At 38.3% G+C, this 25,190-nt stretch overlaps 1 protein-coding gene across 1 annotated transcript in view; it reads left to right on the forward strand.

Moving 5' to 3' along the window:
- The window catches only part of HECW1 (HECT, C2 and WW domain containing E3 ubiquitin protein ligase 1), a 270,983-nt gene extending 264,385 nt beyond the window's left edge, over window positions 1-6,598 (forward strand). The window contains exon 27 of the mRNA XM_070369359.1: window positions 2,321-6,598. Coding sequence (XP_070225460.1) covers window positions 2,321-2,432 — 112 coding nt within the window. The 3' untranslated portion in view covers window positions 2,433-6,598. The remainder of the gene's footprint in view (window positions 1-2,320) is intronic.
- Window positions 6,599-25,190: the final 18,592 nt, after the last annotated feature.

Raw genomic sequence — 25,190 nt, forward strand, 5'->3', positions numbered from 1 at the left:
GATGACATGAAAAGGAGACACGAGGACTTCCCTGTGTTAGTGGTTAGCAGCCTAGTGGTTAAGACTTCATACTTTCACTGCAGGGGACATGAGTTCGATCCCTGGTTGGGGAACTAAGGTCCCGAAAGCCAGGTGGTGTGGCCAGAAAAGGAAAGAAAAAAAAAGACACAACTTAAGTAACTGACCTCACAACTGGCTATACAGCCAGCTACAGTGGGTAGTGATGCTGCCCCTTTTTGTTATAATATTTACTCTTAACCAACCTTAAAGTGGTCTCTACTGCAGAGAAGCAAGGCTGACTTTGGCCCTATCTTGGTTCACATTTTGATCAAAAACTTGGAAAACATTGAGGAGACAGGGAGATGAATTGTGTAGATGACACGGATTAGAAGTATCACAGATACTGTGATGGATTGCAATCCAAATCCAGCATGATCTCAAAATGCTGGAACCCCAGAATAATACTGACAGTGCAGTTTGACCCAGCACAACTGGTCAGACCCCGTGGAGTTCCAAAATGTCGGCTGCACAAACACGAGATGAGGCCAGTTCATTTGCCAGCAGGCAGGTGGAAAAAGCCAAGAGTCTGAAGTCCTCACAAGGGGGACACAGTTCCTAAAATCATGATTGCAACTGTGTTTGCATTATGAAGAAACTCTGCTGCTTAAATTATGATTCATGGTTGACGAAAGGCACTTGTGTGTGCTCTATTCTCACATCAACCCTCTGATGTGCATGAAGCATGTATTATTACCCCATTTACACGTGAGGAAACTGAGGCCCACAAAGACTCATTGACTTTCCCCAGGTTGTAAAACTAGTCAATGACTGGACTGCGATCAGAATAGAGGCCTTCCAAAGTCTGGTTCTGTGCTGTCTCCATGCCCCACCTCACCTGAGAGCACTGGACCCAGTGCCCAGGGAATGATGCACTCAGGTCCTCGGTGCTGTCAGACCACATGGAGGGGAACGAGGACTTAGGAATGCAGAATCCAATCATGATTTGATAATGTTTATTCATTCTATATTACTGACTAAGATGTATCAATATTTAAGAGCTAACCAAGGCTATAGATGAATGCAGTAAGAGCAGCTCTTGTTCAGACTAGGTCTTGAAGAGGTGCCATTTGCTAAAGTTTCAGTTTATTTCCAGAAATTAACTTCTATAGAATCAATCTGATCCCAACTGTTTTGTAAACAGATGATTTTTTTCCTGTATTATTTCCACTCATGAGTGATAGTTAAAATGACCAGATTAAGAAACCCAAGAAGATTCTATCTGCCCGTATCCTGCCCCTGGCTTTTGGAATTCAGCCAGTTCCAAAAGTACACTTGGCATTTTTCTGTCCCTCTTAATTGGGCTTCCCTGGTGGCTCAGTTGGTAAAGAATCTGCCTACAATGTTGGAGACCCAGGTTCGAGCCCTCAGTCAGGAAGATCCCCTGGAGAATGGAATGGCTACCCACTCCAGTATTCTTGCCTGGGAAATCCCATGGACAGAGGAGCCTGGGCAGAGGGCTACAGTCCATGGGTCACAAGAATCAGATCCGACTTAGCAACTAAAGCACCACTACCACCACCAATTAAGTTGGTTAGCAGGGGTAGTCCTGGTCCACACACTGGCACGTGGCAAGGGAAGCCATTCTTCATCTAGGCCAGACACTGGCCCACAGAGATGGGCCTGTAGGATGAAGAACATGACGACATAAGCAGAACCCAGGGCAGGTGGCACTGGGATGCTGCTGGCCCCCAGGAAGGATTATCCCACAAATGCAGCTGTTCTTGGAAATGCAGCATCTTTGCTCCAGGTTACGCAAGCCCCACTGTGAACTGTAAAGGAGTCAGACTGTCTCCAGGACACACCTGCCTTGAGGGAGCATTGGATCTCAGAGCTCCATGGTGTCCATTGGCACCTCTAAGTCAATACACAGGGTTTACAGAAGCCCAGAATTCAGAGTTGGGCAGGGAGACTTGGGAATATGACTGTAATACTAATTATGTTTTCTGCCTCCTTCACCGACCACATCCAGCTTCATCTCTTAATTGTAGAATGCCACTGGTTTGATAGTACAGTGCTGGTATAGTGTGGTTTGCTTCCAAATACAGACTCCCCCAGTTCTAGGTATTCTAGTGCCGTAACTGTTCTATTCACATCTGGAAGGCTGTGGTTCTTTGCAGCGTGTGCATGGTGGTGCTAAAACACAGTTCCGCTCCCTTTTGATTCGCTTTTTGATTCACAGATTCAGACTGATCACAGAACTAGCCAAGCCAGTTGTGTCACTGAAACAAACACCTTGACCAGCCTTTTCTCCCCCATTCAGGGCACACACGTGCTTCAATCGATTGGATCTTCCACCTTATCCCTCGTACTCCATGTTGTATGAAAAGCTGTTAACGGCAGTAGAAGAAACCAGCACCTTTGGACTTGAGTGAGAAACTGGCAACTTCCCTGACATTTTCCTGGCCAGTGACATCATCCTTTCCCTTTCCCTGAATCAACTCTCCTTTGATTTTGGTATTCTGTGATTTTCATTTTCAAACCAAATCAGGATTGACGAGCTGTGCATGAAGAATTGCCTTCTTCTAAGATCTAACCTTCAGGCTTATCTCCTCTACTTTCAATGAACTGCTAGCCTGTATGCAATATTTAAAAAAACAGCTGTCTCAAGGTCTGTGTATATCTCCACATACCTCCATTACTAACAATGAAATATGAATGCAAGTTATGCTACACTTGACCAAATGGTAATAAATGTTTACTTCCATTTCTATGATTTAAGGGGAAATTTGAGCATTAAGTATTCCAAGCTTTTCTACACCCATGTCTTCTGAGCAGAACTACCATTTTTTTTTTTTTTTTATAATTTCTAACAACCAACTTCAGAATAGGAGCTGATCAACTCTTTCTTTTCTTCCCATTCTAATTTTCCCTGGGCATCCAATCCATCCAAAAACAGCAGTGGCTAAACCGAAATTTTGATATATTCAACTCATGATTTGTATGTGGCATCAGCCCCATCAGCTGGAACTAGCCTAGACATATGGTGCAAATATCATACTTTCCAACCAATAATAACAGCAAGAAAAACACCTCCTGCTGATGCAATGCAGGGCATCCCAGTGGTTGTGGGGATTATGGTTTCGACTTGAGTTCAGAGAAGTCTGGGGGTGGGGACACACCCCCTGTGAACACCCACCACCCAAGAAGCACAAACTTGTGCACACGTCCAAGAAGGAGATCGCATTATGTAGCATAAACAACGAGGCTTCTACCCCCTGATGTTGTATAGAAGTGCTGAAGCAAACAGGAGAAAGGGGGAAAGGACATCAGGACGGTTTAGAAGGACATATTCAGTTGCTCTGAATACCTGGGTTCTGTACTGTTTTATTTTGCTTTGTTTGATCACAGGTCTCTTTCCCAGAGGAAAAAAAAAAATGTCTTGATAATCTCATGACTTCCATTCAAGCCAAGTAATTACTTGTTTGGCAAACAAACTTTTATTTCAACTTTGATAGCATTTTTATTTTTCATGTTTACTTTTCAGTTTTTCTTCACCATGGTGTTCAAATTCCTTCACATCTGATTGTCCGCAGGGACCACACTAAATCAGAAGCTGCAGAGAGCGTTGGTGCTTGTTAGGGATCAAGGGCAAAATAATACATCTCCTTCCTCCATAGCAATCCTTTTGGAGCAGAGACCTAACTCCCCAAAGGCATACCAATTTGTGTCAAATAGGGATCCAGTTTCTTTTAGCATTCAGTAAAGAGATGTCTCAGTAAATGTAGTGTTTCAGAGTAATAGTTGCAGGCTCCAGAGACAGCCTGACCTCTTGATTACTTTTGGAAGAAACCCAAACATGATGGTCATTTGCTATTTTTCTAATATTGTTATCCATGTTGTCTGAAATATGTTGTAAATGAAAGTGTTTTTCTTCACTGGGAAAAGAAATGTTGAAATGTTACATTGTTGTCTTTCAATATATATTAAACAAGGGGAAAATGTGAGAAACGTGGGCAAGTTAATTTCATCTGGAACCATGTCTTGTATTCATGTTGGTTTGTGTCCGGACAATGCATCAGTTGTATTCCCTGCCCTCCTTAAGGAAACATTCCTTTAGTAGGAATTCGAATGCCCAGCACCCCTTGCTGCTGTGTACCTGTGGTCCATCAAGGAATATGTATGTTACAGAAATCTGGCCTTCTGTTGTTGTCTACAAAGAATATTTACTGACATAGGATGATGGAATGTGTAAGTTCCATAATGCAGAATCTGAGGGATCTGTGTAATTCAGGACATGTCTCAGCATCTGGAAAGTCATGGATTCCAATGGAGCTATTATTTATGAAATCAGGACATAAGGATAATGCAAATCATTTCACCATCCTATATGGAATAGCATCTTTAGTAAAAGGAGCATCTTTCACTTTTAGAACTTGGTGTTAGATATATGTAAATACTTGTTAATTCAAGCATTCAGTTCTTTTTTTTAGGACTCATATGTTAGGCTTTGGCAAGAGAGAAAGCTGTTCCAAAATGGAGCCTGTTCCCAGGAATCTTCACAATTTACACAAGTATCTAATTAAGCTGTTAATAGATTAACTGATGTCTATTCTCCCCAATACAGAAGGAACAAGGTATGCTAGAAGATATATAGAGATAGAAAACTTAGACATGAATGGTTTTCAACTATTTCTCCTTATTCCTACTGCTCTGACCAATGCCATGGTTCAGATATATCCCAGAAGCATTACAGGAACAGTTTTTCATAAGACTACAAAATTCCAGAAAGAAATACTGATGTCAGAGTCCCTGAAAAATGTGAAGTGTGCTTAATAGGGTCTCAGTTTCCCCTACAGCCTTGCACAGACTCCCTGAGGAAGGAAGACAAAGATGACAGACAGTTGTTATGGAAAGATCTTTATTTCTCTTTGTTCCACATTATGTTTTGTTACTTAATATATGTATAACATAATATATATATGTAATTACATGTATAACAAAACAGCTATATGACTCAATTATGCTCTTAATTTTACCATATGGAGGTGCAAACCACCCCAAATCATATAATTCATAATGAGCAAGATAGATCTCACCCATTTGTTACCATGTATAATTTATTTTTAAAGTATTTGTTTTCTCCATGGAGGCGCATTATAAAATTAACCACTTTTAAACCACGCTTTCCCTAAAACAAGATCTTTTAAGGCTATTTTTAGTAAGAGTATATTACCTTTAATTGGGGGACAAAAAAAAGTAAATATCAGAACACTTATGTGTCAATTTGAAAAATGCTTCAAAAATAATATGAAGTATTATAATAATTTTGTGTATATTCCATTTTATTCTATTATATGAAAATGATAATCTAAAAATAGAAATGGACTCTGCAGAGTCAAGAGAAGTACTATAAAGCTACTGGTTTCTTTGTAATTCCTATGTCTATAAGTTGACCGTGGTTGTGAAAATTTTTTACTACCATCACAATTGTCATTCAAAGAGAAAATTAAGAAAAAGAGGTATACCATTTGTTGGCAGGCTTTAAATATACAGAATCTCGATCTTTTTCTCTTCTAACACATGATCATATGTCATTTAACAGTAAGTGCATTTGTATGACCAGCCCACAAGCTGGACCTTCCAGAACAGTTCTGATGTTAGATCTGTGGCACCATCGGTCCATGTGTCAAACCACGTGTCCCAAATTTGGGTTCAGAAAATTTCCCAGTTGCCACAAATGTTTTCCCAGTCAACGTAAAACACTTTCAAATGAAAATAGTTAGAACTTTACATAACAATGTGGTGCTTTATGATTCTTATTACTATTATGTACTTCAGTGTTCATTCTTAAAACTACTGCAATACTATATCATCAAAGTCTGGGATGGATGTTCCAACCATCATAAGGTCCAAAAGAGAACGTGTTATTTTCCTGTTAGTGACATGTAGTCCCTTTGTTCTTGTAGAAAAAAAAAAAAAAAAGGTGCCTAGAGGTAGTATTTAGAGTAAATATCGTTCCATTAGCCTACTTCCTGCAGCTTCCAATTTACCTAAAGAAATGTCTATAATGATTTTGTTCAAGTCTTTGTTCTAGACAATAGCAGGAGAAGTCCTTGTTCTTGGGCTGCTTTTGCTTCCATCGACAAGAGAAATGTCACGTAATACTCAGGCCGAGCTTTCTCTTCCATCCTACCACCTTCAAGGAATGTCAATAAACACTTTGGTATGGCATTGTGTGTGCTCCTTATTGCAGACAGAAGGCTAGGGTCATGCACAACAATTTGTACCATGCCTCTGCTCTCATTGAGTATAGGCAATAAAACCACACAGAACACAACAGCTGCTGTGGTAAGTACTCCCCTGGGAAAATTATTTATCAGAAAAGCATAATAATGTGCTCACAAGCCGTGAATAAAGGGACAGGTTTTGTAACAAGTTCCTGGTGTATGCCATTTAGAATAGCACACGAAGTTTGAAATTAAGGAGTGACCTTTCTGTCGAACCAAGCATCCACTGGCTTATTGATTCCCTACCTGTTGAGATGCTTCTACCAAAGCTTCAGGCCACAGCCTGATACCTGGTGTGACCCCAGGACAAAGTTTAGCTATAGACAAAAATGTTGTGTCCAGTGGCATATACCATGACTCCCAGTGCCACAGTGATGTTCTCTTCTTATCTCCTTCCAAATTTTCTAAAAGAAAACCATTTGACTCTCACTGGGTGGCCAGAAGTTGATTTATTCTTTGAGGAAAATATATTTTATTCTTAGAAAAAAGTATGGGTAGAATTAAGGAAAAACCTGAGAGATCTCGTATTGTTTTTATACCCATGCTGGGTTTATGTTAGACTCATTCAAACTGACGGAGAAGGCAATGGCACCCCACTGCAGTACTCTTGCCTGGAAAATCCCTCGGACGGAGGAGCCTGGTAGGCTGCAGTCCATGGGGTAGCTAAAAGTCAGACACGACTGAGCGACTTCACTTTCACTTTTCACTTTCATGCATTGGAGAAGGAAACGGCAACCCACTCCAGTGTTCTTGCCTGGAGAGTCCCAGTGACGGCTGAGCCTGGTGGGCTGCCGTCTATGGGGTCGCACAGAGTCAGACACGACTGAAGCAACTTAGCAACAGCAGCAGCAGGAATCGCATTTATAGCTGGGAACAGACACTTAGATACTTTTTGTCTGTCTAGTTTATCTTGGAAACAAGGAATAGGAGACCAGGAGAGGTGATCTGCTCAAACCACTAAGCTTTATCTTGGGAACAGAAGTTATGCCCTGTCACAAAATATCCCTTGGGGTCCTGTGCTCCTGAAGCTAACATAACTCTTCAGAAATTTGCCAGGAAAATAGAAGAAACAGAACCAAAATCTACCATAGTGGATGTCAGGAATCCACAACCAATGAGTGTTCACCTGCTATATGAGTTTGCCGGGCTGCCATAACAAAGGATTACAGTCGAGTGGCTTAAACATGGTTAGAAGTCCAAGAGCAAGGTGATGATGGGGTGGTTCCTTCTGAGGCTGAGAGAGAGATTTTGTCCCATCCCTCTCTTCCAGATTCCAGTGGTTTGCTGGCAATCTTTGTGTTCCTTGGCTTGGAGATCTCTGCCTTCATCCTCGGGTGATGTTCTCCCCTTCTGTGTGTACCTGTGTGTCTGTTTTAATTTCCCTTTTATATAAGGACACCAGCCATATTGGCTTACAACCCACCCTGTGATCTCATATTTTAAACTTGATTACGTTTATAAAGACCCTAACTCCAAATACGGTCACATTCTGAGGTACCAGAAGTTAGGACCCCAGTCAGCTCCTTTGGAGGACACAATTCAATCTGTATCATCCTCCCACCTGCCACATTGCTGTCATCAGTCCCAACAGTAATAGTAATAATAAAGGCTAGCATATTTAGAACCATGTGATTCACCATCAATTTACTAAAGGCTTTTTAATTGCAATGATAATCATGGAAGAAACAAAATTGTTACCTATAAATTACTATTTAAAATAGTTTAATATAATCAACTATATTTCAATTTAAATTTTTTTCATAAAAATGAATGATTAAATTCTATTGGTCCCTTTCAGCTAAATACTTATTGTGTTTGCTTTTCACAGAAGTAAACATTAAAACATTTTTATGCTCCTTTTGCAGTATTTAAATAGGAGTACCTTATCTATAATATATAATAAAATAGCTTAATATAGTAAATCAATGATTAATATTACAGAAAATTCCCTGGTGGTCCAGTGGTTAAGACTCTGAACTTTCACTGCTGAGGGCCTGGATTCAATCCCTGGTTGGGGAGCTAAAATCCTACAAGCTGCAAGATGTAACCAATAATTAAATAAACATCAAATATCCACTTTTTTAAAAGAAAGTTAATATCATAGTATTTGTTTAATCAATGGATTATGAAGATGATGGGATCACAATAAATTTTTCACTACTTAAAAAAAACCCATCTGGTACTTTTCATGTATTATCCTAGCTATAGTATATGATCCTATACTATCCTAGCTTTTCATATTATTATCCTAGTAAATGTATAGCCAATATTTGAACAAGGAACCTGACTTCCGAGTCTAAGTACTCAACCACCAGTACCCACTGCTTTCATTCCTTTAAGCATTTTTTGAATACTTATTACACCCTGGGCCCTGTTCTCAGGAGTCTTTGCCCTCAGGGAGTCCATGGTCCAGCCTATGACACTGCATTCTTCCCCTTTGTTTGAAATTTGGCCCCTGTTTTTAATATGCACAGCCCCTATCCCACTCACCACCCCAGCTCTTGTGTAAGATGGGATGTCATTGTAAAACAATGATAATAAATAAGCAAAATGCTATGGGGAAAGTGAACAGGAGCCATTGGCTGTTTTCTGCTGGAGAGAAAAGACAGACAAAGATGTGTTTATAATTGAGACAAGATTTGAGTGTGTATAAAATTGGGGAAAGTGACTTACATTTATCGCCAAGAGGGAAACATGTTGTTTTTACTGAAACAGTGAACAGAGAAGGACCTAGAAGTGAGTAAATCAGCTTTAAAACCTTCTCATCTTGAAGACCTAGGAGAACATAGCTGCAAAGAAATTTTTGTAAGTGTCTAGAACCTCTGAGTATCAAAACTTGTTTCATTAGGCATCTCCCAGAATGCCCAAGAACTGGCATTTCTTTTCATTTTATTCCAAGGAGTTTACATTACAGTTTTCTTTTTGCCATTACAGTTATGTGATTTCTATTTTCTTTTTTGTGTTGAAGTATAGTTGATTTACAATATTGTGCTGCCTATTACTTTTTAAGTGTAATAAAAGTTGGGTCATGACTTTTACCCAAACTTTTATATTTGTCCATGAAAAAAGCTTCTCTTCTTTCAAGCTTATTCAGTACAATAGGGAGTATCTCTTTTCTAAGATTATAGTAGATATCATAAAATGGCCTCAATTCCTCACTTATAGCCACACCCTTTACTACACCTGTAAGTCTGCTATCACCTCCTGCAGGGAGCCAAGCATTCCAAACACTAACCCACCTGTTTTGGCCAGCTTACTGCAAACAGAGGCTTATAAAGCACTTGCAGAATTGAGCTTGACCTCTCTTTTTCTCTCTTGTTGCTCTCCTGTCCTGAGGAGTGTATGCCTGGTATAAGAGGAGGATGAGAGACACAGGGAGCACAGCTGAGACCAGGCTAGACAACCAACAACCAGTCAAGTATTTGGGCAAACTCAGCCAAGATCATGAAAGCCACCCAGCCAAACTCCAGCTGAGACATGATTATATGCCAGTGGTATTTTATGATTGTTGTACATCATTATGATGGTAACAGACAACTAATTCAAAGATCATTAGGCATCCTTTCTTTACTGGGATAACTTGAAACCCAGTACTGAAAGTTTGGTTTAACCTTTCGAGTGAGTCCACTATGCCTGGTGGCCACTGTTTAATTTGAATTAATAATAATCCTGAAGCAAGAATATTTATATGAGCTCATAAACAAAAAAATATAAAAAAATGTGAGGAACTCCACAGCCAGATAGAACAAACAAGGAGAACTTGAAATGATACTGCAATCTAAAAGGTGTTAAGTAATTACTTCTAAATGTTCAGACAGACTGAGAAAGGATAGAATATATAAATCAAGGACAGAAAATCATAAACTTTGAGAAGCCAGGTAAGAAAAGAATAATACTGTGCCTTTTTCTGTTTTTTATTTTTTAAGCATTTACCTTGTAGGAAAATGGGTATCACCTCACAATATTTGACAGATATTGCTTCTAAACTAAGTGAATCTATATTCTTCATATGTTTATAAAATGTAGTTTTGTCATAATTGTATGATAAAAGCAAATATTGCTCAGTTAATGTTTTAAAAATATTTATTTGGTTGTGCTGGGTCTTAGTTGCAGCATGTGGGATCTAGTTCTCTGATCAGGGGTCGAACCTGGGCCCCCTGCATCGGGAGTAAGGAGTCTTAGCCGCTGGACCACCAGGGAAATCCCAGTTGATTTTTATTTTGTAGATTAAACTATTAGGTTGAGATAAGAACTCTCAACTTCTACCCTGCGAATGCTGAGCCCCAAAAAGTTGACGTGTAAGTGCTTATTCAATGTCATTCAAATCTGTTTTTGTTATAAGAAGTAGAGTTTGTTTCCTTGGTCTAGAAACACACACACATAAATGTGATTTGATTTGTTATTTGTTTTGGTCCATTTTAGAAATAATTTATAAATCAAAATTCTTTGAATTTGTAATTCAGTAAGCTTCATTTATTTTGAGTCTGTGTATTATGCATATATAAGTTAATGATGGTTGGGTCTCCTTGGTGGCTTATTTATTTTACAAATATGTAATGACCTTCTTACTCCCCAACAATATTTAACTGCAATTTTGTTCTCTTCATTTTTAAGAGTTCTTAAGGATTTTATGGATAATCCATATCCTACCTATTGTGTGGATACCCATAAAATCTTTTATCCAGAAAATATGCGTTCTTCCCAAGTACAAAAGACTGTTCCTAAATAAAGACTACAAACAACTCAATGAATGCCAAAGAAGTCATACTCCTACATTCTTTGAACACAATGCAATGCAATTAGAAGACAATAGTTTTAAAAGTTATTTATTATAGGATACTGATGCTGGGAGGGATCGGGGGCAGGAGGAAAAGGGGACGACAGAGGATGAGATGGCTGGATGGCATCACTGACTCGATGGACGTGAGTCTGAGTGAACTCTGGGAGTTGGTGATGGACAGGGAAGCCTGGTGTGCTGCGATTCATGGGGTTGCAAAGAGTCAGACACGACTGAGTGACTGAACTGAACTGAATAAAAAAAAGACTAGATAGCCACAAATCATGGATATCACTAATATATCTCTTACATTTTATATCCAACTGGTTCATGAATATCTCTATTCAGTGGGCTGATAAACAGATCAAACTGTATCAGTTAAGGTTTTAATCAGGGAAGCAGTCACTCTGAGTGATACAGAATAAGGACTTTATTATAGGGATGGACCTTACACAGCTCTTGGAGCTGGTAAATAAATCTCTGGAAGCTTTTACAGCCAACGGTTGGTCTGAATCAGGAAGAGAAGCCAGATCTGCAGCAGGGGAGGAAAAGGAAGCTCACAGGGATGAACTGAAACCCGTGAGAACAAACTGGAAGCCACAGCAAGAACATTGGTCCTTGGCAAAAGTATTAGTCCCTCTCGTGATGGAATTACCCACATACCTGATCCAAGACTCAGAGAAATGGCAGAAATATTCCTTCTCTCAAGCTCTTCATCTAATCCACCAGCAGTTCCAGTGGCACCTACCTGGAAAGAATATCCATTTCTTTTCACCAGTTCCATTGCCACCTCCCTTAGTCCAGCCCACAGTGATTTCCCATTTGTATTATTGTCATAGTCTCCTTTCTGGATCCAATTCAGCACCCTACAGTCTATTCGCCACCCTGTAGCCAGAATAAGCCTTATAAAACATGTGTTAAATCACATCACCCTCCAGTTCAAGCCCTCCAATGGTTTCTCATCAGTATATAAATCCCTACATGATATGCCTCTGGCTACCTTGCTTACCTCTTACCTCTCTCTCCCAGCCACACACCCAAACACGTTTTCACCTGAGAGCCTTTGCAGTCATGATTTGCTCTGCTTGAAATGCTCTCCTCCTTCATGTCTGCAAGGTACTCTCTCTCTCTCCATCAGGTCTCTCCACATCTGTCATCTTCTCAGAGAGACTTTTATACTCAACATTTCTGAAGCACAGTGCCCAATCCCTCCCAATCTCATTTTCTTGTTTCATGCTTTTTCATACTTCTCTCAACCTTATATCTCTGTTTATTGTATCTTCTCCATAAGAATGGAAGCTCCAGGAAAACTTGTTTTGCTTACCCTTATAGCACCAAAGCCTGAAACAGTTCCGGCTAAATATCAATGTAATGAATTCATTCAGTTCATTAATTAATTCATCACTGGATATTTTCTTGAATAAACGAATGAATTCATACAGGGAGTAAAAAAATTAATAAGACTTTCAGTTTCCAGTTCCTCATGTAAGGAGCTTATAAGTCATCACTTCGTCCTGATGACTCAGAAAAAGCAAAGACAGGCTGAAAATTCAACACTTCTTGGATCCATGAGAGAGAGAAAGACACGAAGCCAACTGTGGCCCCAAGATTGGAAAGACAGTCGGGCAAATATTGGGAGTAGTGATTGATCAGAGAAAAGACTCAGAAATTGCCACAGGAGCCAGTGCTGAAGGAGGAAACTCAATGTGAACAAGTCTGAGAGTTAAAAACTCCAGGAGGATTTAGTCATAGGGAGGTCCCCAGGGTCTTGTGAGACTTCCTTCCAGGAGTTTAACCAGGTTCCCACAGTAATTATCAGAGAAAAATACCCTCAAGCTTCTGGCAGGGGGAGGGGAAAAGGAACCATTTTGAAACATGCCAGAGCACTTTGTTCTTTTTAACAAGTCCAGCCCACAGGGGAAATTAGCCAAACAGACCCTAACCCACTGGGGTATTACCAAAGCCTAACTGACTTCAGAAAAGGGAATTACCAAACTGCAGCACACTCTGGTAATACTCTCCCACTTAAGGAGGGAGGAAAAAAATGGAGCAACACTTGTGAAGTTCACAGTCCAGAGGCAAAGGCTCAGTAAAAGACTGAGACCTGATCATGGGCCTGTAGAGGGCTTCCCCTCCCCCCTCACCATCATGTGACTAAAGGCCCATTTACAGCACTTCCTTCTACACAGCGCCTCATCTCTTGTTATTAAGAAAAACATTACTAGGCTTACCAAGAGGCAAACAACAGCAACACTATTTGAAGAGACAAAGCAAGCATTAGAACCAGACATAGCAAGGGTGTAGAAATTACCAGAATGGGAATTAAAAAACACTATGACTATTATACTAAGGGTCTGATGGATAAAGTAGACAGCACACAAGAACAGATGAGCCATGTGAGAAGAGAGTAGAATTCCTAAGAATGAGAAAGAAATGCTGAGAAAGATAAAACACAGTGTAACAGAAACGAGGAATGGGCTTATTAGTAGACTAGACATGGCTGAGGAAAGAATCTCTGAAGTTGAGGATCTCTCAGTAGTAACCCTGAAAACTGAAAAACAAAGAGAACAAAGACCAAAAAATACTAAACAATATCCAAGATCTTTGGGACAACTCAAAAAGATGTAATGTATAAATAATGGGAATACCAGAAACAGAGGGGAAAAAGCAACAGAAGACATATGTGAAACAGTGATGACTGAAAATTTCCCCCAATTTCATATCAGTCCAGACCACAGATCCAAGAGGTTCAGAGAACCAAAGCAAGCAAAAAAAAAAAAAAAAAAAAAAAAACCGCTTTGGTATATCATTTTGAAATTACAGAAAATCAAAGATAAAAGATCCTGAAAGTAGCCTAGGAGGGGTGGGAGGAGACCTTACCTATAGAGGAACAAAGATAGTAATTATGTCCAACTTCTCAGAAATTAAGAGAGTGGAGTGAAATGTCTGAAATGTTAAGAGAAAAAAATCCACTAACCTAGAATTCTGTACACTGCAAATTATCCTTCAAAAGTGAGAGGGGGACTTCTCTGGTGATCCAGTGGTTAAGACTCCACTTTCCAATGTAGGAAGTGTGGATTCAGTCCCTCATTGGGGAACTAAGATCCCTCATGCCACAGGGTGAAGTCAAAGAAAAAGAAAAAAATGGAGGAAAAAAAATTCTCAGAGAAAACAGGAAACTTATCACCGGTAGACGGCCGTGAAAGAAATGTTAAATGAAATACTTTAGATGAAAGGAAAATAATATAGGTCAGGAACTCAGAACTATATAAAGATAGGACAAATAAATAAATGAAGGGTGAATAAGTGAAAGTTAAAGCCAAGTCCACAGAGGAACAGGGCTGCTTCTGCTTCGCAGCTGGGGCCACAGTCACCAGGCCAGCCAGTGTGCACCAGCCTGCCTTCTCCAGGTTGTCCTCCTTAGTCTTGGGCTGCACTGAGGTCTCACAGCCTCCCTCCTGGATCCTAGGAAATGTGGTCTGGGAACCGTCTACTCCACCATATTGCTAATATCACCAATACCACACTATCTTGATTGTTGTCACTTTATATTAACAGTTTAAGTCTTAATATCGGGTAGTGTCAGTCCTCTGACTTTGTTGCTTTCCTGCAACATTGTGTTAGCTATTCTCAGTCTTTTGCATCTCCATATGAACTTTAAATCTGTTAGTCTGTCAATATCCACAAGATAATTCATTGGGATTTTTATTGGGATTATGTTTTTATCTACAGATCAAGACGATGTATTCTGAGGCCTCAAGAAAGTACAGGTAAAATTCTTTAAACACTGCCTAGAATACCTTACTACTACTAAGTCACTTCAGTCGTGCCCGACTCTGTGCGACCCCGTAGACTGCAGCCCACCAGGCTCCCCTGTCCCTGGGATTCTCCAGGCAGGAACACTGGAGTGGGTTGCCATTTCCTTCCCCAGTGCATGAAAGTGAAAAGTGAAAGTGAAGTCGCTCAGTCGTGCCCGACTCTTAGTGACCCCACGGACTGCAGCCTACCAGGTTCCTCCGCCCACGGAATTTTCCAGGCAAGAGTACTCGAGTGGGGTGCCACTGCCTTCTCCATAGAATACCTTAGGGATTTAATAAATATAATTTCTGGCTAAACAACCTTATCTGCATAGCAAACAGAATTTAGGAATGAAAGCATTCCTATGTCCGGCCATTTCACAACAATTACTTCTGTGTTTCCAGAGTCTTTGCAGACTATAAAAGGCTGGCCTTGACTTTCATTTCCCAAGAGATCATCAGAAATTATTTTGTACGCATGCTAATTAATCTAATTAATCTTGTTTTCTATCTGTGTCCTCAGACCTCAGAACTGTAAATTATAGAAACTAATCCTAGAGTCCATTATGTGATTGTTTTTTTCTCCTTTTATTTTCTAGAGCTCATGTGGTTATTTCCTCTAGGCATCTTCTTCATGAGTGTTTAAAGGAGAAGTGAGGAGACAGGATCTAGGCTCCTATGCTGCTGATTCTTCCTGAGACAGGGAGGCTCTTTTGATGATGCTGTTGCCTCTTGCTCAAAGCTTTCCATCAATCTATTATGTATTTTGCAGAATAATAATAATTCAAAACTTTTGAATTGAATTCAAAAATTCAATTACAGTCAGTAAAATACCAGTTATATTACATTTTCAACCAATCTGAAGTGGATCCACATCTTCTGTCTTGAGCTGACACGTCCCTTTTAGAGTTTACTTTATAAAACATAGAATTACAGACAATTTCATCCAGTTCATGAATATATTTCTTTTGCTTTTCATTAGCTTATCTACACATATTAAGATGTTTAATTTTCTTTCTTTTTAATTGGTCAACTATTTTATTTTTCAGATGTTTATTTTATTTTTCTTTATTGAAATATAGTTGATTTACAATGTGTTAATTTCTGCTATACAGCAAACTGATTCAGTTATACATACACATATGTTCTTCTTCATATTCTAAGGTGTTTAATTTTCTTAATCAATGAACACCTCAGAAGTCATATAGAAAGTTTTCATTTGGGAATTGACTTGCTCCTTTACCAATATTCAAAGCATGTTCAATTCAGTTCAGTTCAATCACTCAGTCGTGTCTGCCTCTTTGTGACCCCATGGACTGCAGTACATCAGGCTTCCCTGTCCGTCAACAACTCCCAGAGCTTGCTCAAACTCAGGTCCATCGAGTCAGTGATGCCATCAACCATCTCATCCTCTGTTTTCCCCTTTTCTTCCCGCCTTCAATCTTTCCCAGCATCAGGGTCTGTTCCAAGGAGTCAGTTCTTAGCATCAGATGGTGAAAGTATTGGAGTTTCAGCTTCAGCATCAGTCCTTCCAGTGAATACTCAGGACTGATCTCCTTTAGGATGGACTGGTTGGATCTCCTTGCAGTCCAAGGGACTCTCAAGAGTCTTCTCCAGCACCACAGTTCAAAAGCATGAATTCTTCGGCGCTCAGCTTTCTTTATAGTCCAACTCTTACATCTCTATATGACTACTGGAAAAACCAAAGCTTTGACTAGATGGACCTTTGTTGGCAAAGTAATGTCTCTGCTTTTTAATATGCTATCTAAGTTGGTCATAACTTTTCTTCCAAGGAACAAGCATCTTTTAATTTCATGGCTGCAGTCACCATCTACAGTGATTTTGGAGCCCCCCAAAATAAAGTCTGTCACTGTTTCCATTGTTTCCCCATCTATTTGCCATGAAGTGATGGGGCCGGATGCCATGATCTTCATTTTTTGAATGTTGAGTTTTAAGTCAACTTTTTCACTCTCCTCTTTCACTTTCATCAAGACACTCTTCAGTGCCTCTTGGCTTTCTGCCATAGGTTGGTGTTATATGCATATCTGAGGTTATTGATATTTCTCCCTGCAATCTTGATTGCAACTTCTGCTTCATTCAGCCTGGCATTTTGCATGATGTACTCTGCATATAAGTTAAATAAGCAGGGTGACAATATACAGCCTTGACGTACTCCTTTCCCAATTTGGTTATTCCCTGTCCAGTTCTAACTGTTGCTTCTTGACCTGCATACAGATTTCTCAGGAGGCAGGTAAGGTGGTCTGGTATTCCCATCTCTTGAAGAATTTTCCACAGTTTGTTGTGATCCACACAGTTAAAGGCTTTGTCATAGCCAATAAAGTAGATGTTTTTCTAGAACTCTTGCTTTTTCTATGATCCAGTGGATGTTGGCAGTTTGATCTCTGGTTCCTCTGCCTTTTCTAAATCCAGCTTGAACATCTGGAAGTTCTCAGTTCACGTATTGTTGAAGCCTCGCTTGGAGAATTTTGAGCATTACTTTGCTAGTGTGTGAGATGAGTGCAATTTGTGCAGTAGTTTGAACATTCTTTGGCATTGCCTTTCTTTGGGATTGAAATGAAAACTGACCTTTTCCTGTTCTGTGGACAAGAAAACTGCTGAGTTTTCCAAATTTGCTGGCATAGTGCATGCGGCACTTTAACAGCATCATCTTTTAGAACTTGAACTAGCTCAGCTGGAATTTCACTAGCTGATGATTTCATTAGATTCCACAACATTGACCAAACAGCTGTTGAATGACATTGTGACATTGTGCTTCATTTCTGTTCTCTCAGATCCATGTGCTTTCAAATCTCTCAGATCCTCAAATGTGTGTGAGTTTATCTGCTCTCCAAAGTTATCTTATATAATTTATATAACTCTGGCAGAATAACTGTGATTCTCTCAAATGTAGACTTTATTTAGAAAGGCTAAATGGCCAAGGAAAAGAGAGAAGAGATGATCCTGTGAGGTGATTCTTCCTCAGCTAAATACTGAAAAATGGTCATACATTTGACCGAAATGCTATATAATTTTGGCACCCACATGAGAAGTACAAGTCAATCTTTCTTTGATAGGAGGTGTCAAAGGTTACTTATTTGAAATGCTGATCTCAAAGGCATATGCATTCTCAAAGAGCTTAAATCTATATAACCTACATGTAATTTCCCAGACAGTGCTATGGTATTTTAAAAATAACCAAAGTTTAGACATACAACAAGCTTTAATTTGAAGTAGAAGAAAGAGAATGTGACTTAATCCCCCATCAGTAGATGGAAAGACAGGGAGCATCCGGGTATGTATGAACTCTGTTTAAAATAACCATATTTCATGCCTGGATGGCTCAACTATGGAATATTTGTTTTAAAAATAAGGCTTAAAAATTTTCACTCAAGTATAGAATCAATATATAACCAATCAAAGACATTTGGAAAATACAAAATATAAAAGAAAATTGCTCAACGATAGATAACTCAAAAAGAATCACTATTTGAGTGTAATAACATCACCTGTTTTCAATGCACTTTAAAAATATGTACTATATAATAGAAACAATTTTGAATCATTCTTTTTTTATAGCTGTCATTGCAAGACAGCTATATCGATTTGCATTCTAAGTGTATAATTTTCTATTTTCCTAGAGAGGACAGAGATCATTTATTTCTGTATCTCAGTATGTGTACAGAGAAGGCAGTGGCACCCCACTCCAGTACTCTTGCCTGGAAAATCCCATGGACGAAGGAGCCTGGTGGGCTGCAGTCCATGGGGTCGCTAAGAGTCGAACACGACTGAGCGACTTGACTTTCACTTTTCACTTTCATGCATTGGAGAAGGAAATGGCAACCCACTCCAGTGTTCTTGCCTGGAGAATCCCAGGGACGGGGGAGCCTGGTGGGCTGCCATCTATGGGGTCACACAGAGTCAGACACGACTGAAGTGACTTAGCAGCAGCAGCAGTATGTGTAAAGTGGACCTCCATAAATACTGGTAAATAAATGTGGTTGAACTGAATATGCAACACTCTGAATGTCTCCCTGTAGGAAATAATTAATGAATTGTCATTGCAAGGAGGAGAAGGGGACGACAGAGGATGAGATGGCTAGATGGCATCACAAACTTGATGGACATGAGTTTGAGCAAGCTCCAGGCGTTGGTGATGGACAGGGAAGCCTGACGTGCTACAGTCCATGGGGTCGAAAAGAGTCGGACACGACTGAGTGACTGAACTGAACTGACCTGCAAGACAATAGTGCAGTATTATTCAGTTCAGTTCAGTCACTCAGTCGTGTCCGACTCTTTTCGACCCCATGGACTGTAACACGTCAGGCTTCCCTGTCTATCATCAACGCCCGGAACTTGCTTAAACTCGGGTCCATCAAGTTTGTGATGCCATTCAACCATCTTATCCTGTCTTCCCCTTCTCCCGCCTTCAATCTTTCCCAGTATCAGGGTCTTTTCCAATGAATCAACTCTTCACATGAGGTAGCCAAAGTACTGGAGTTTCAGCTTTAGCATCAGTCCTTCCAAAGAAATCCCAGGGCTGATCTCCTTCAGAATGGACTGGTTGGATCTCCTTGCAGTCCAAGGGACTCTCAAGAGTCTTCTCCAACACCACAGTTCAAAAGCATCAGTTCTTCGGTGCTCAGCTTTCTTCACAGTCCAACTCTTACATCCATACATGAACACTGGAAAAACCATAGCCTTGACTAGACGGACCTTCGTTGGCAAAGTAATGTCTCTGCTTTTTAATATGCTGTCTAGGTTGGCCATAACTTTCCTTCCAAGGAGTAAGCATCTTTTAATTTCATGGCTGCAGTCACCATCTGCAGTGATTTTGGAGTCCCACAAAATAAAGTCAATCTGCCACTGTTTCCCCATCTATTTCCCATGAAGTGATGGGACCAGATGCCATGATCTTCGTTTTCTGAATGTTGAGCTTTAAGCCAACTTTTTCACTCTCCTCTTTCACTTTCATCAAGAGGCTTTTTAGTTCCTCTTCACTTTCTGCCATAAGGGTGGTGTCATCTGCATATCTGAGGTTACTGATATTTCTCCAGGCAATCTTGATTCCAGCTTGTGCTTCTTCCAGCCCAGCGTTTCTCATGATGTACTCTGCATAGAAGTTAAATAAGCAGGGTGACAATATACAGCCTTGACGTACTCCTTTTCCTATTTGGAACCAGTCTATTGTTCCATGTCGAATTATGTTAAAATGTTTTGCTAATTTACTGGCAAAAATTTAGCCCCAATTGTTAATTTATATTTCTTTGATTTCTAGCAAATTTGAACATTTCATATGAGTTTGCTGTATTTATCCCTTTAAAAATTACTTTTTATTTTCTTGGATCTCTTTCTAACATAGTGTTGCCATACTGCTTATTGGTTTATATGTTCTTTATATACTAGGGTATAATTTTTGTTTTAAGTGGATAAATTTAATAAACTCATATGAAATGTTCAAATTTGCTAGAAATCAAAGAAATATAAATTGATTAGTGGGTTCCATTTTTTTGCCAGTAAAACTTTTCCCAATTTGTCTGCCTTTTTGTTTTATATATAATTTTTAAATAGATGCAAGAATTTGAATTTTTAGGTAGTCAAATAGTTTCCTTTGAGGTTTTTTTCCCATGGCTTTAGAAATTATTTCTCCTATAGAAATCAGTTAATCATTATATACAATTTATTTCAGATTGTAGTCCTTTTATATTTAAGTAATTTATTTTATAATCAATTTAATTAATGATTTATATTTTTGGACCTGTTTCATTTTTGTATATAGAATAACTCAAAACTATGCATCTATTATACTGAGCTGTCTTATTTCATAATATATTTTAGTGTCTATTAGAACCATTCTCATCTTACAAATCTTCTTTTCCAAAATTTTCCTAGCTATTCACATTTGAAAATTCTTCATGATAAACTTTAGGATAATTTTAATAAATTCCAAAATAAATCATTTGGTGATTTATTAGAATTTTGTTAAATATGTTGATTGATTAACAAAGAATTACAGAATCTAAACTCTTCATTGAAAAACATGCTATGTATTTCTGTTTGTCTTCTTTTATGGGTCCTAGAATAATTACGTTCTATATAGCTATAAAGTAAAATGTATGCTTTATGCTTTTTTGTTAGGGTTGTTTCTGCATGTTTTATTTTTCCTTCTATTGCAAGTAGAAAATTCCCTATATCCTCATTCCTTATATTGTTTTTATTTATGAAAGCTGGTATTTATTTTTATTATATTTAATCACCTTTTTCTAATTTTTAATTTTCATATTTTCCAGTTGATTCTTCTGGGTAGTCTAGAAATGTCCTTGAACTGTGTATATTCAACAATGTTACCTTTTCCTTTGGACCATCTTCACTCTTCCTTTCCAACAAGAACCAGACTGGTCTTCCTGAAACATTAAGTAGGAGTCACAAGAGCAGGTGTCATCATTGTACCCCTGACTTCAAATATAATGCTCCTGCAAGTTTTGAGACATGTCTCATTAAGTTTAGGATATTCTTTTTTATTTGAGGTTGCTCAATTAAAAAAAAATTAACCATGAATGGGTATTGAACATTATAAAATATTTTCCAGTATTTATTAAGTTAATGGAATTTCTTTCCTCCTCTAATCTGAACATGGAGTGAAGCACCCTGAATTGTCCTGGGATAAAATCTACTCTGATATGATGTATATTTTCATATATCACTTAAATTAATTTTGTTTAATATTTTTGAGGCCATGTTTTTCCATCGGTTTGAAAATTTCTGTAGAACAGAAGTTTTTATAAAAAATAAAGGGTAATTTAAATAATGCATATATCCATGCAAGCCAGAGTAAAACTAGGTTATTTCATCACCCCAGAAAATCTTGTTTTGCTTCTTTTCAATCTCCTCCACCCTGAAATCAACCCCTCTTCTGATTTCTATCACCATAAATGAGGTTTCCAAGCATTTGCGATTTTATAGAGCTTTCAGTTGTGGTCTTCGTTGTATGCCAAACCAATAGGTGATGTTTGGTTTCTTGCTTAATTCCACTATGATCACAGAACATAGTACTCTGTAGAACGTCAGTTCTTCGAAACTGTTGAAATGTGCTTCATGATCCAGTACATAATAAATGTTCTTGCACCAAAAGGATGTATAGCCTGCAGTGTTTTATTTACGTCGATTATGTTGTTTGTTCATTGTGTTGTTCAAACTGCTAAAAATGTTTCTTTGTTTTTTATGTGCTTGTCTATCACATCACACAGATAGATATTGCTATCACATAGAGTGTGTTAAAAATCTCAGGTTCTGATTTATTTCTCCTTTTAGTTCTGTCATTTTGCTTTGTATATTTCAATGCTATATTTTTAAGACCATACAAATTTAGAATTTTTATAACTTACTCACAGATTGATCCTTTCATCATTAAGAAATGTTGCCCTTTATCTCTAGTAATGCCTCTTGCCTTAAAAATCTACTTTGTCTAATATATGCATAACTACACCAATTTTCTATTAGCTCCTATTTATATGGCATAAATCTTTCTATCCTTTTAATTTCAACCTTTCTGTAACTTTCTAGTTAAGGTGTCTTATTGAAGCACAAACAACTATATCCTGTCTACAACCTTTGTCTTTTAATCTAGGGTATATCAAATTCCATTCAAGTTTGCAGTAACTGCAGTTTTAAAAAAACAACTTCAGTTTGTTTAAACATATCATCTTACTATGTGTTTTCTATTTGTCTTTTCTTACTTTATGATCCTTTGCTTTCTGTTCTTACTTCTTTTGAGTTTTTTTATTATCCCATTCCCTCCCCGCCATGAATTTGTTTTTCATTCTTTTTCTATTATTTTCATTGCTAATCTAGAGATTATAATATTAATTCTTGATTTATTAAAGCCAGGTACTTTCATGAATTCCCACTCAATGCTAGAACTTTAGCATATTTTCATTCCATCTCTTTTTTTGTGCTATTTACTCCCTCTCTTCTTTTGTGCTATTATCGTATATATTTTAATTCTATATCTATAAATATTTAAATTTAGAAGACATCATTTTTATTGTTATATACAGTTCCTATTTATATCTAGCCACATATTAATCCCTTTATTCTTCTGCATCCCTACAGACATTCTCACAATTTTATCTGGGATTATTTTTCTAGCTACGTAAAGAACTCCTTTTCAAATTTCCTTTAATGTAGGTCAGCTGATGATCTTAGTGTTTTTTATAAAAATGGCTGTATTTTACTTCCAATTTTGAAGAACATTTTTACTGGATAGTATATAATCTAGATTGGCAGCTAATTTCTTTTAGCATTTTGAAGATATCTGAAGATAGTTATTCTCCATTGTTTGAGAATAAGCTCTTGATCTTACTGTTGCTCTTTTGCAGATAATATATATCTATTATATATATATTATATATATTATATATATATATCCTTTCTATAATATATAATATATATATATTATATATATTTCCTTTCTCTATTTTTTTTCAAGATTTTTGTCTTTAATTCTTAGTAGTTGACTGTTATCTGCTTAGGTATGATTTTCTTTTCTTGAAACACTGCTTGATATTTATAAAGTTTCTTGATTCTATGAGTTGTTGTCTTTCATTAGGTTTGAAGAATTCCTGGCCACTATATTTTAAAATATTGCTTCTTTTTTCTCTTCCCTCTCTTTCTGATACTTCAGTTATACGTATGTTAGAACATCTTAACATATAGTACCTTATGTGCTTTAGTCTCTTTTCTGAACATTATTTCCTCTTATCTCTCACGTTTCATTTTGCGTATTTTTTTTATCTATTAAGATCCCTAATCAGGTCCACTAACTCTTTCTTAAGCTTCATAAAATCTGTTATTAAACCCATCTATTCAGTCGTAGTTTTAGTTTGTGGGTTTTTCCCCCAATTCTAAAAAGCCCATTTTATTCTTTGGATTTCTCAGTTCTGTGCTGAAATTCTCTATCTTGTCATTTAATTTCTTGAAGATATTAAACACAATTATTTAAAATGTGTCTTTAAAATTCATTATCTGCATCTTCTTATTACTTTTTCTATTTTCTATCTTTTTCTCTCAGTTTCTAAGATAATTCTTCTTGTGTGCCCCCCTTTTAAATTAAGTGCCCGACATTGTGTATGAAATATTGTAGAGATAATGTTGACCTTGGATGATGGTGTTTTCCTCCACAGGGGATTTTCTATTGCGTTTTGAAGCTGTTCTTCAGTCCTTGAGATAGCTTGTCTATTTCCCTTTACCAGTACTCCTAAGAGGTAGCACTTTAGGGTGCCAACTACAAGTCTAGAGTGTCTACCAGCTCCTCCTTCTTAGCAGATCCCTAAACTCCAGTTTTTTGTCTCTCCAGCCTGATGAGATGCCTAAAGCCCTGCTTATTTTCTCACCCTTCCAGTCATTGCTTTGGAATTATCAAATGCTTCATGGGAGAGGGGTGCCATTCTGGGCCGCCCTTCTTGCCAGGATCTCAGTGGTTCAAGTTCTTGCTGCTTTTGAAACCCTCTGATGTTTCAAGTAGAGGACTATCTGATTTAAAATTTTTTCCCAACTTTCTCAGTGAGAGTATTGATCACATATAGACTAACTCATCATTGCCAGAAGCAAAACTCTGAGTAATGACATGATCTAATTTAGATTTTTTAAAAGATCACTCTAGTTGCCTCAAAAATAAGAGATGTGGAATTGAGGAGGAAGAGGGATGGTAGCAGATAGCCTAGTTAGGGAGCTATCACAATAATCCAGACAAGAGAGAATGGTAGTTGTGGTCATGTGGAAATAGAGACAAGTGATCAGATTCTGGATATGTTTTGAAGGTAAAGCCAAGAGGATTTACTTACAAAATGGATGAGGGGTATGAGAGAAAGAGAGGAGTCAGTGTTGACCCCAAGGCTTTTGGCTTGAACCACTTACTTTGCCAACAAAGGTCCATCTAGTCAAGGCTATGGTTTTTCCAATAGTCGTGTATGTGAGAGTTGGACTGTGAAGAAAGCTGAGCGCAGAAGAATTGATGCTTTTGAACTGTGGTGTTGGAGAAGACTCTTGAGAGTCCCTTGGACTGCAAGGAGATCCAACCAGTCCATCCTAAAGGAGACCAGTCCTGGGTGTTCTTTGGAAGGAATGATGCTAAAGCTGAAACTCCAGTACTTTGGCCACCTCATGCGAAGAGTTGACTCATTGGAAAAGACTGATGCTGGGAGGGATTGGGGGCAGGAGGAGAAGGGGATGACAGAGGATGAGATGGCTGGATGGCATCACCGACTCGATGAACGTGAGTTTGAGTGAACTCCGGGAGTTGGTGATGGACAGGGAGGCCTGGCGTGCTGCGAT

This window comes from Bos mutus, chromosome 4 (assembly GCF_027580195.1).
Source record: "Bos mutus isolate GX-2022 chromosome 4, NWIPB_WYAK_1.1, whole genome shotgun sequence".
In the NCBI taxonomy this organism is placed as follows: domain Eukaryota; kingdom Metazoa; phylum Chordata; class Mammalia; order Artiodactyla; family Bovidae; genus Bos; species Bos mutus.